The sequence below is a fragment of the Anguilla anguilla genome, chromosome 5 (assembly GCF_013347855.1).
Source record: "Anguilla anguilla isolate fAngAng1 chromosome 5, fAngAng1.pri, whole genome shotgun sequence".
NCBI lineage: Eukaryota > Metazoa > Chordata > Actinopteri > Anguilliformes > Anguillidae > Anguilla > Anguilla anguilla.
Window position 1 is genome coordinate 15341412 of NC_049205.1, and position 12318 is coordinate 15353729.

Sequence of the window (12318 nt, forward strand, 5' to 3'; positions counted from 1 at the left end):
CCGAGTCCTCGGCTGGCCTCGACCGACAGCGGTGGCCCGGGGGGGGGGGGGGTGGGGGGGAGGTGGGAGGGGGGGGGGGCCTTTCCGCCGCAGGCCGATCGTCCTCGAAGCGCGTGCGCAACGCCTGCGGTCGCCGCGACCGAGGCGGAACCCGGTAGATCAGGAAACGCTGGCCAGGTGCGCTTTTCTCTGCGGTTAGAATCATAGGCCCTGTGAGGTAGCAGACGGCTAACACGCGTGCTAAAACAGGATGTCGTAACACGTTGCATCACACCTTAAAATAGGCCGGTTTTTTTATTTGTTGTGTTTTTTTTTTAATGAATGCTCTTACAGTGTTTTGGGCTGCTCACATCTGTTGGATTTATACTGCTGCTGCCTGGGGCCTAATTAAAGCAGCAGGAGCGCTTCCTGTGTTTTTGGGTGTCGCGTTAGCGGGCCGCTCTGTCGGGGCACGGGTGACCGTCCTGTGCCCTCCGCTTCCTCCCCCCCCCTCTCCCCTGCCCCACCCCGCCCCTGGGGGCAGAGGGACGGGGTGGGCGGGTTCAGCGTGAGCTCACTCTCTCCTGACGCACCCCCCCCCCCTCCACCCTTCATAATTAAGCAGAGCCAATTAAAGAAGCTTCAGGGCCTGACGGGTGTGATTACAGTCTCGGGTTCAGCGAGAAGCCTGTGGGTCTCCTGGGGCGGGGGGGGGGGGGGGCGTTAGAGGGAACCCTTCCTGGTTTAATGAAGGTTTCCGCTGCGTTCTCAAAGAGCAGCGCTCGGAGTGTGAACCTGTGATCGCGCGCGTGAGGGGCGGGTCTGCGCTGCGTCTGAACCTGCCGTCGCCTGGCCTTTTACTGACACCGCCGGTCTCGGGGATCATGGCTGAGAACCACAGCCGCTCTCTGTTACTTTCAGCTGCTTTCTCTCTCTCTCTCTCTCTCTCTCTCTCCCTCACCCCCCCCTCTCACTCGCTCGCTCACTCACTCTCTCCTCTCACTCGCTCACACATTCCCTCCACTCACTCACTCACTCACTCCCTCTGCTCAATCACTCATTCACTCATTCACTCACTCACTCACTCACTCACTCACATACCCATCCACTCACTCACAGTCTCTCCCTCTCTCTCTCTCTCTATTTGTCTTTCACACTTTCTTGCTCCTTTGCCTATTTAGTCCATTTGAAAGCTGTTGTGCAGTCAACAGCATTTGGGAGCTGAGTGTAGTCGCCACCCTTGTGAGTTTTAGTGTTGTTTCTACCTTTTAGGAACTGAAGCAAAGCGTTCCCCATTTGGGATTTGTCATGCAGCAGTCCCCAGCGTTGGTATTATTGTTTACTGTCCGCTGGTTGTGAGGTTTAGTGTATTGTTCACTATTTGGGAGCTGTAGTGTAGTCTGCTGTTTGGGAACTGGGAGGTAACTGCACTCTTTGGATGTTGTAGTTTCCACTGTTTAGGAGTTTTACTGTATTGTCCACTGTTTGGGAGCTATGGTGTAATCTGCACTATTTGGATGTTGTATTTTCCATTGGGAGTTGTGTATTCTCCACTGTGGTGTGAGCCTCCATGGCAGGAGAACACGCACGTTAAACTGAAGAGCCTCGGGTGTGGTCGGTTCGGAGCGTTGATCCACGGAACGTTTGACTGCCAGTCCCTCGCCACGGCGACTGCGGCGGCAGCGTAGCGTGTCCCCTCGGTGACCCCTGCCCCGGGCCGGCCACGGCCACCTTATTAAAGGGATTAGCGGCCTGATGGCTGTCAGCGCCCCGGTGCGGTGCAATCTGCGAGCGGCTCTGACACCAGGTCCCGCCTCCCCCCCCCCCCCATCACCGCCACCCCGCCCTGCTCCACACCGAAACAATGTAGGTCAGGCGTGGACAGCGGGCCCTCCGCGGGCCCCGCCCGGGGACCCGGGGCTGGCGTGGTGTCACGGCAACGCCGTGACCCCACCTCTACCCTCGCCCTCTCACTCGCCTGACAAATCTCATCCATCAGTAATCCCCCAACACTCCCCCCTCTCCCCTCCCTTCCCCACACACACACAAACACAACATGTCAGCAGAAACACAAATCCCAATTCTCCTCCCGTTGTCGGGCAGCAACAGCACCTCGTCCAGATTTCTCACTTCTTCCGAAAGCTGGATGGCGTCTTACAGGACTGCGCAGGCTCTAAATTTAGCTTCGCTTGTTTGTCTGACCTCTCGGAGGGATCTGATAAGGGGTTGCGGTTAATGTTTCACTCGCTCGAAACAATTCCGTTTGTCTTTTTTTGTTCTATTTTTACACAAAAATATTCCGACGTGATTTAGCTGGTCTTTCTTTTCGTTCTGCCTTTTCTTTTTCTTTTTTTCTCTCTTTTATTGAGGGGGGGAAAAAGATTTCTCAAAAAGCGCTTAATGGCCAAGTCGGCTCGCCGAGCCTCGGTCACGTGGAGACCCCTGGGCCTCCGAGGCGGGCTCCTTCTTCCTCTTTTATTTTTAATAGCGCGTGTCACGCTGTGCGCCTCGCTCGGTCCTGAGCCGGCCGGGGACTCGCTGAGAGACGCGGCGCGCGCGTGATCCTCAGACGACACGGAGCATGCTACAACCGCACGCTACAACCACACGCTAGAACCACACGCCACAACCACACGCTAGAACGACACGCTAGAACGACACACTACAACCACACGCTAGAACCACACGCTACAACCACACGCTACAGCGACACGCTACAACCACACGCTCGAACGACACGCTAGAACCACACGCTAGAACCACACACTACAACCACACGCTAGAACCACACGCTAGAACCACACGCTACAACGACACGCTAGAACCACACGCTAGAACCACACGCTAGAACAACACGCTAGAACCACACGCTAGAACCACACGCTACAACGACACGCTAGAACCACACGCTAGAACCACACGCTACAACCACACGCTAGAACCACACGCTAGAACCACACGCTAGAACAACACGCTAGAACCACACGCTAGAACCACACGCTACAACGACACGCTAGAACCACACGCTAGAACCACACGCTACAACCACACGCTAGAACCACACGCTACAACCACACGCTAGAACCACACGCTAGAACAACGCGCTAGAACCACACGCTAGAACCACACGCTAGAACCACACGCTAGAACAACGCGCTAGAACCACACGCTAGAACCACACGCTAGAACCACACGCCACAACCACACGCTAGAACCACACGCTACAACCACACGCTACAGCGACACGCTACAACCACACGCTAGAACCACACGCTAGAACCACACGCTACAACCACACGCTAGAACCACACGCTAGAACCACACACTACAACCACACGCTAGAACCACACGCTAGAACCACACGCTACAACCACACGCTAGAACCACGCGCTAGAACGACGCGCTAGAACAACACGCAGGGCCGCTCGTGATTTGAGATCAAAGAGGAAGGTTTTGCAACACTTCACAACATATAGGTTAATATATACGGCCCGCAGTGTAGCACAATGGGTAAGGAACCAGGCTTGTAATGTAAAGGTTGCATAAGTGCCCTCCCCCGGTAGGTCACTGTTTTTGTACTCTTGAGCAAGGCACTTATCCTACAGTTGCCTCAATATATACAGTATCCAGCTGTATAAATCAATGATATGTACAAAACATTCTTACAAGTTGTGTAAGCTGCTCTGGATAAGTGCATCTGCTGAATACTGGTAATATAATGTAGGTAATATACTACAATGTGCTACTTTCAGGTATTGTGAAATATTTTTATTTTTTTAAATACATAAATAGAAATACGTTTAACAATATTTATCATTCCTTTTTCCAGAATGTTGCCCACATATTTACAGTGTATTGCAGTGTATTCTGTATTCTTCTGGGATGTCACTCCAATGTTCAGCTGTCAACTTTCAGCATATTGACTGTTGAAGGGAAAATACTTCACCGTGAGCTTTGCAGTCGGAGAAAAACACCAGGATGCAATGTTTTCAGAATTTTCACGTTTGAACGCTGAGCGCCATCTTGCATTAATTCCAGTCCAGAAATGGTTCAGTTGTATGAGCTGAAATAGTGACTAGATTTCATTGTGGAAACACCCGCTAGCTGAATATAACCTTTGATTAGTCATGCCTGTTATCTGTCTGGCACCTCCGAGCGCTCCAGGAAGAATTTCATTCAGGCTATGTATTACCTGGATGTCTGTAGCAGTAGTATTGCTATGCTGTAGGTGTTTAATAACTGTATGTTTGAAGCAATAGGTATAGTTATAAATTGCCTGTACATTTGTAGTAATGATATGGTTATAAATTACCTGCATGTTTGAAGCAGTAAGTATGGTTATAGATTGTCTCTACATTTGTAGTAATAGTGTGGATATAGATTGTAGTACAGTTATAGATTACCTGTATGCTTGACATAGAAAGTATGGTTATAAATTGTCTATGCATTTGCAGTAATAGTATAGCTGTAGACTATGGCACAGTTAAAGATTGCCTGAATCTTTGAAGCAGTAAGTACGGTTATGGATTGTCAGTACATTTGTAGTAATAGTATGGCTATAGACTGTAGTACGCTTACAGATTGGCTGTTTGTTCAGGTGATTAGCAGGTACCGGTCTGATGCCTGGCTTCTTGGTTTCCGCAGAGAACAAGAAGGAGGGGAGTTTCCAGCAGGTGACGGTGAAGGCGGAGCCCATGGAAGTGGACCCCCCTCAGGAGCCCCCTCCGGCCCCCTCTCACGTGCTGGGGTTCGGCACTTTGCCCAGGAGTGAAAAGGCCGACCCGCTGCCGGGCTTCCCCGATGCCCTGGGCAGCCCACAGAGGGCGCTCTTCTGCGAGGACATCTCTGTCAAGATGGCCTCGGAACTCCTCTTCAAACTGTCAGGTACACGGCGAGAGGGGAGGCGAGGAGAGGAGAGGGGGAGGTGTGAGGGGGAGGTGAGAGGGGGGATAAAAACAATGCTCCAGCCTTATAAATGGATTTAGCGAAACATAAAATTATGCAAGTCTCTCTGGAAAATCGAGGTAAATAAATGAAGTGTAAAATAATGTATTTGTATGGGCTGACGACTACAGTTGAAAATGATCTTAGTATTTTTAATCTAGTATTATTGAAAAGGGAAGCAGTTGTTCAAAGGTATTACAACGTGTTTCTTTATTTCCTTGTGTGATTATTTTCTTTTTTTGCATTATATCTATTTTTTCCGATCTTCAGCTTCATGGAGGTTTTTTGCAACCCTGACGATGTTTTCTCTCTTTCAGAAAGAGTAAGCAAAACGAAAAACCACAAAGACGGCAGTATGTTGGTCACGAGCAGGTAAGTTAGTGGACATTCTTGGTGTCTTCCTACTTTAAACGAGTAGCAAGCACACTTTGATGTTACTGTCCAGTCTGTATTCGTGGTTAAGTAAATAAACGATTAAAGTGACCATTTCTACTGTTCCCATCCTTAGCTCTTACTCTGATGACCGCTTTGGACAAACTCCCTCCGACTCCATCTCCAAGGCCTGCTCGTCCAGTGGAGCAATGCTGCATGGTAAATACACACACACCCACACACACACACACACACACACACACACGCGCACACACACGCAGTAGTGCCCGGCTGCCACCCCCCGCCCCTCACTTGGCTGATGGATGCTCTCTTGCTCCCAGCTCTGGCCTGCTGTAGAGGTTAATTAGTGTGTGCCAGCCTATCTGTCCTCTAGTTAATGAAAAAATGATTGCATTTTATGTGTCAAGGGTGCTGTGGAATGCTTCCCCTTCCGTGTACATACAGTAGTGCAAACCCACCCTGAGGTCTTTCTCAGCTCGGTGTGTGTGTAGGTGTGTGTGTGTGTGTGTGCGCGCGCGCGTTTCTTGTTTAAATGTTAGATGAAGTTGTTGTTGTTTGCCTTGGTGTGTGTGATCGTGTGTTTGGTGTATGCGTGTGCATGGTCCCGTTTGTCTTTGTTTATTTGTGTGTGAGAGAATAATGCCAAGTCTGCGTGTACTGTATACAAGATTTTGTTTGTTCTTGTGTTTCTGTGTGTGTGTGTGTGTGCATGTGCGTGTGTGTGTGTGCGTGTGTGTGTGTGTGTGTGCATGCATGTGTGTGTGTGAGTGGGCCTGACTCAGCCTGGTTTGCAGTCCTCTCCTCTCAGCCCTGGGTCAGGTCGAGGCAGCACTGCGGAGGCTGTGTCTCTCCAGCTTTAATAAGACCAATTAAACCATTAACTACTTCAAGGCCTGCATCAGCCTTTTAGTCCCTCAATTAAATTTCAGTCATTTCTGCAGCCAAGACCTCAAGCTGGAGTTGACCCTCTGCTAACCCTGTCCCCATCTCTGACCCCTGCATGTTAATGCCTCTCAACTGCTGAGCGTGGGCTTTCAGTCACTCCGTGTTCAGTCTGGAGCTGCCGGGAGAAGACTACATACACAGAGGTCTACAGGCACATGGTCAGACTACATGCACAGAGGTCTACAGACACATGGTTGGGTTATATACACAGAGGTCTACAGGCACATGGTTGGACTACACACACCGAGGTCTACAGGCACATGGTTGAACTACACACACCGAGGTCTACAGGCACATGGTTGAACTACACACACCGAGGTCTACAGGTACATGGTTGGACTACATACACAGAGATCTACAGGCGTACGATTGGACTACATACCCAGAAGTTTGCAGGCACAGATAGAGAGGAGAGCTACAGTGCAGACACAGGGAAGAACTAAAGAGTCAGAGAACTGCAGTCACGAGACCTTTTCTTCCAAGTTTTCGCCCCACGATGCACACCAGCTGCGCGAGCAGGGGAACTGCTGGCCGCGGGTGCCAAGAGCAGAGACTTCCGCCGGGCCCCTAACCTCTCCACCCTCTAAGAGACCCCATTAACTCCACTCAGACGTGCCACAGCCCGCTGTAGCCACTTCCTCTTTGCTTTTTTTTTAAGTACGCTCATCTAGCCATTGATTCATTGATGCAAAAAATATGCTTTTTATTAGCAAGGCCAGACTGGAGGAGCAGTCACGGTTGCCGCTGAGTCTGCAAAAAGCGTTCTATATATTTTTTTGTCTCGGCTGCAGAAAGCCAAGAAGACGCACGTAGGCAAACAGATTCACAATTCCTTCGCGCTCGGTGCAAATAAAGAATTTGCATTGCTACTTTTATGATATATTTCATACTGTTTGAAAATGGATTTTGAATTTATTTCATGCCACAATGAATGCAGCTGTTACAGGATTTATTTCTTTCATGGGGCCTTTTTGCCTTGGATGATCTCTGCCAAACCATGCTGGCTAGGATATACTTTTTTCTGTAGAGGGAGGGGGAGAGAGATAGAGAAAAGGCAAAGGGAAAAGTTGGCAAGATGGAGGTGGTGTTATAGAAAGATGGTTGGAGACACCAAGGCAAAAGGATGGAGCCTGCGGATGATGAGGCAGAGCAAGAGAAAGTTTGGGTGAAGGTGGGCAGGCTGGCGAGAGGATTGGCTCGCAAAAAGGGCCGGGGCTGGAGAACTGGTTTGAGTGATGGGGGCGGGGCTAGATAGATTTGGCACATGATGGGGTGGGGCTGGAGTAATGGTTGGGGTTGATGGGGGCGGGGCCGGAGATGTTTGGCACATAATGAGGTGGGGCTGGGTTGAAATGGTTGGGGTGATGAGGGTGTGGCTGGAGAGGTTTGACAGGCGATGGGGGCGGGACTTCAGAGCTCTGGGGAAGGCGGGGCTGGAGAAGGCTGGAGATTTATGTGAGACAGAGAGTAGAGCGAACAGGTAGGCTGACAGCGTCACTGTGTTCCAGATTCGGGGCACTCAGAAGCAGATGGGGGGGGCAGGACGGCCCCCTGGCGCAGGCAGGAGCAGCTGCACCCCTGCGGCGTGTGCGGGAAGGTGTTCGGCAGTCAGCAGACCCTCACGCGTCACCTATCTGTGCACACAGGTGAGAACTCACAGCCCACCCACCTCAGGAACCCTATGCCCACACTTCACCATTCTGGCCAGGTACGGCACTACCAGGGTCTTTGTTATTTTTCACTGCACACACACACAACACTGTGCTCCCACAATTCCCATAACATACTTGTAAGCAGAACAACCGCAGTGTGGTTTTCTGGGCGGCAGTGTAGTATAATGGGTAAGGAGATGATAACCTAAAGGTCACAGGTTCAATTCCTGGGTAGGACACTGCCATTGTACCCTTGAGCAAGGTATTTAACCTGCATATATCCAGCTGTGTAAATCGATGTAAATTAAATGTAGTGTAAAAGTTGTGTAAGTCGCTCTGGATAAGAGCGTCTGCAAATGCCTGTAAAGTAAAGTGTAGTATGATAGTGTAGTAAATTGACTGCATTTATATAGCGCTTTTATCCAAAGCGCTTTACAATTGATGCCTCTCATTCACCAGAGCAGTTAGAGGTTAGGTGTCTTGCTCAGGGACACTTCAACACGCCCAGAGTGGGGATCGAACCAGCAACCCTCCGACTGCCAGACAACCGCTCTTAACTCCTGAGCTATGTCGCTCCTATTTGTAGTATTTGGTGGCTCAGTGGTGCTGTGGATAGCACTGTTGCCTCGCAAGAAGGAGGTTCTGCGTTTGAGTTCTGGCTGGCTGGATCCTCTCTGCATGAGTTTGCGAGTTCTCCCTGTGCACGCGCCGGTTTCCTCTGGGTACTCTGGTTTCCTCCCACTGTCCAAAGACATGTAGGCTACAGGGCTCTCTTCCAAAAGGGATGTCAATCTCAATGTGACTGCACTGGTTAAATAAGAACATTTAACAATTAAATTAAATTGAATTAAAATAATGGTTAGGGAACTGGGCTTGTGACCTATAGGTTACAGGTTCAAGTTCCACACTGCCGCTGTACTCTTGAGCAAGGTACTTGAACTGCTTCAGTACATATCCAGCTCTATAAATGGATACTATGAAAAAATACAAAAGTTGGATCTGGATAAGAGCATCTGCTAAATGCCACTAATGTAATGTAGGTTTACTCACCTTGACTCAGGAACTGTGTAAGTGTAAAGGAGACCATCATTCAGAGCTGGCAGTGTATGCTCATTCGGCTTGACTTGTGTCTCGGAACATAAAGACACTTCTGCCTAATGCTCCTGCAATTCTGTTCCTGTTTGTCATTTGTTGGCTGTAAAGTAAATAGACTGAATTACCTCACCATTAAAGTGATTGCTTTAAATCACCACTGTTGGCAAAAGAGCGCTCCAGCTTCAATGTGTTTTTGGAAGGTGGTCCACAAGAAAGGCAGCACACGGGCACCGTTTCGACCGCTTCGACGCGCTCTGTGTCGGACCGCGCCGTGGTCGTGCAGGCTGTCCCGAATCTCGCCGGCTTCGTCTCAGGTCACATGGGCTGTCTCATTAGTATGCGAGCTCTGTCTGAGATAACATGCGGCTAGTCTTTTACAGTACCGTGTCTCTGCCTCAAAAAAAAACACACGGTTGTCTCAAATGGCGTAGGGCAGGTCCTGTAGCTTTTCACTCCGACCCTAACAACGCACAACTCGTTCAACAGCTGGAGGTCTCGTTGAGCTGCTAATTAATAGAATCAGGTGTATCAAAATAGAGTGGAGGTGAAAACCTACGGCGTGGTAGATCTCCAGAAAAAGGGTCAGGCGGCCCTGAAATGGGGCAGGCTCACGCTCAAATCGCACAAATGAAAATAAACCGACCCTGCCACAGCGCAGAGGCCAGAGCTGGGGGAATGTCACTGATGTCATTTCCTGTTATTACAGGGCAACTGCTGTAGGCGCCTGGGTCCTGTGGTTTGAAACATTTTTTTTTTCTTCCAGTTAAGAGACCTGCTTTGACCCAGTTTGGTTCAGGTCCATTTAGAGACCTGAACCAAATTTGTAAACGGTGCCCTCTCCCGGTGGTGCCAGGAGTCACAAAGCGCTGCTGTTTTTCGATGTTGCAGAGGAGAAGTACAGGTGTCCCCTGTGCCCGTACGCGGCCAAGTGCAGAACCAGCCTCAAACGGCACCTCGTCATCCACTCGGCTGAGCTCGGGAACGCCAACGCTGACGATGACATCACGGCCGCGAACGCGGAGAAGAGCCAACACAGCAACTGCCCCTATTACTACAGGTGTGTGCTACCCACTACATTTACTGCACACGCACCTGCACAGACACACACTAATCCTCACACACATAAACAGTACGCGCAGTTTCAGATACACACAGTTGATAGGCACACACATATTCGTACACAACAGCAGGTATACACACACACTGATTGCATACACACATTCACGCTCACACACACACACACACACACACACACAAACACAAACTCCCCACCCCCTTTTCTGTATGTTCCCAATGTCTGCTTTTCAGTTGTCAGTGGCGTTCGCTTTAACATCAGAAGTGAGTGATTTAATGAGATATCCTCTCTGCGTTTAGATGAACTTTCACAAGTCGCTTACCCCTAAACAGATTAAATCATTTGCTTCTCCTGGAGCCCCTCATTAAAGTAGAGCTGAGAACAGCCTGTGTGCGGAGTGGAATGCTAGGTCAGTCCTCTCTCTCTGCCGGGTATTGCAGAGAGGTGTTCCCCCATCTGTTCCAGTCCACAGCTGAGCTCGAATGCCTGAGTGCGTGTGTGTGTGTTTGTGTTTGTGTTTGTACGTGTTTACGTGTGTTTGTGTCTGCGTGGATTTATGTGTATATGGGTCTGTGTGTATTTGTGTTTGTATGCGTCTGTGTGTGTATATATGTCTGTGCGTGTTTGTGCTTATGCCTGCCTGTGGGCATATTGTGTGTGTGTGTGTGTGCACGCACGTGTGTGTTTGTGTGCGTGTGCATGCGTGTGTGTGTGTGTGTGTGTGTGGGTGTATGAATGTACATGTATTTGGTGTGTGTGTGAATACCCATTAACGTGTACGTACTTGTCGTGTGTCCATTTGTGTGTTGATGCGTACACGCACGTGCGTTTCTGTCGTCGGGGTGTTGTTTGCGTGACCCGGTTCTCCCCCCCCCCTCCCCCCCCCAGCTGCCTGATGTGCGGCTTCCAGACGGAGCGGAACGCTCAGTTCGTCAGTCACATGTCCCTGCACATGGACCGCGAGCAGTGGATGTTCTCCCTCTGCTGCACCGCCTGCGACTTCGTGTGCGGCGACGAGGTGGAGATGAAGGCTCACGCCAACGCGGGCGGCCACGCGGGTGAGTCGCTGCCCGCCGACCGCGCCGACCGCCGTTCCTTAAATCCTGCCCGGTCCTCTCGCGCCCAGCGCGGTTTTATGTGGCCGGCCGGCCTGGCGCTTGCCCTGTGAGCTGAACCGTTGAATCGAGCTTCGCTTACGGCACCTTTTTAATAGAAAGAAAGATCACCGTACAGTACAGTAAAAATGTCCCCACAGGGAGTAGAAACTATATTATCTTAGAACTATGGCAGTTTTTGTACCATGTACTTATGGACTAATATCAGAAGAATAATACACATAGTTCAGGTAAAGACTACCTGAAAGGCTTAGTAAAGTTTGCAATTATGCAGCGCTAAAATTACATTCTGTGGATTCATTAAATTTGGCGAGAACCTGAAGTGAAGGGGTCATTTGGGAGTGAGTAAACTGCAGCGGGTGTTATAAATGATAATTTGTGTAATTAATGCTAATTAGTGAGTGATACGCCGCAGTCTCTGCTCTCAGCGGTTTCTAAGGGCGACGCGGGGACGTGAGTGGCTGACCGTGTGTGCCTCTGCCCCAGGCCCGCCCCCGAGGAGCCCCCTGAGCGAGACCAAGAGCCCGTCCTCGTCCCTGTCCACCCTCAGCGACTCCGTCAACAGCTCCGAGCCCGGCGAGCCCGCGGCCCCGCCCTCCTCCGCCAGCAGCCAATCCAGCTCCGGCAGCCTGTCGGGGTCGGGCGCCAAGGAGAGGCCGGAGAAAGGCGGCGGTGCGGAAGGTGAGCGTCGCCTAGCCCCGCCCCGCCCCACCCTGCCCTGTCCTGCCCCACCCAGCCCCTGCCACTTCCCCACCTGACACGGCGGCCGCACGCCCCCCAGGCTCACCCCCCTGCCGTCTCTCCGCAGGTTTCGAGTGCGTCTTCTGCACCTTCGCCTGCGAGGCCAAGTCCGTGTACGAGCGCCACCTGCAGGCCCACCTGGTCTCCCGCATGTTCGAGTGCGACGTCTGCCACAAGTTCCTCAAGACGCCCGAGCAGCTCCTGGAGCACAAGAAGTGCCACACCGCCCCCTCTGGTGGACTCAAGTAAGTGCAGCGAGGGCCTGCCCCCCTGCCTTGCCTTGCCTTGCCTTGCCCTGCCCTGCCCTGCCCTGCCTTGCCCTGCCCCGCCCTTTCTGACATCACATGCATTTTCTCACATTTTCAGTGCGCCATGTCAT

At 51.1% G+C, this 12318-nt stretch overlaps 1 protein-coding gene across 2 annotated transcripts in view; it reads left to right on the plus strand.

Moving 5' to 3' along the window:
* Window positions 1-12318, plus strand: part of LOC118228245 (zinc finger protein 827-like) — a 44120-nt gene that overhangs the window by 25750 nt on the left and 6052 nt on the right. For both annotated transcript variants that reach the window (XM_035419606.1, XM_035419607.1), the window contains exons 6-13: window positions 4624-4863; window positions 5241-5295; window positions 5432-5514; window positions 7770-7907; window positions 9897-10065; window positions 10972-11141; window positions 11685-11879; window positions 12007-12184. In XM_035419606.1, coding sequence (XP_035275497.1) covers window positions 4624-4863; window positions 5241-5295; window positions 5432-5514; window positions 7770-7907; window positions 9897-10065; window positions 10972-11141; window positions 11685-11879; window positions 12007-12184 — 1228 coding nt within the window. The remainder of the gene's footprint in view (window positions 1-4623; window positions 4864-5240; window positions 5296-5431; window positions 5515-7769; window positions 7908-9896; window positions 10066-10971; window positions 11142-11684; window positions 11880-12006; window positions 12185-12318) is intronic.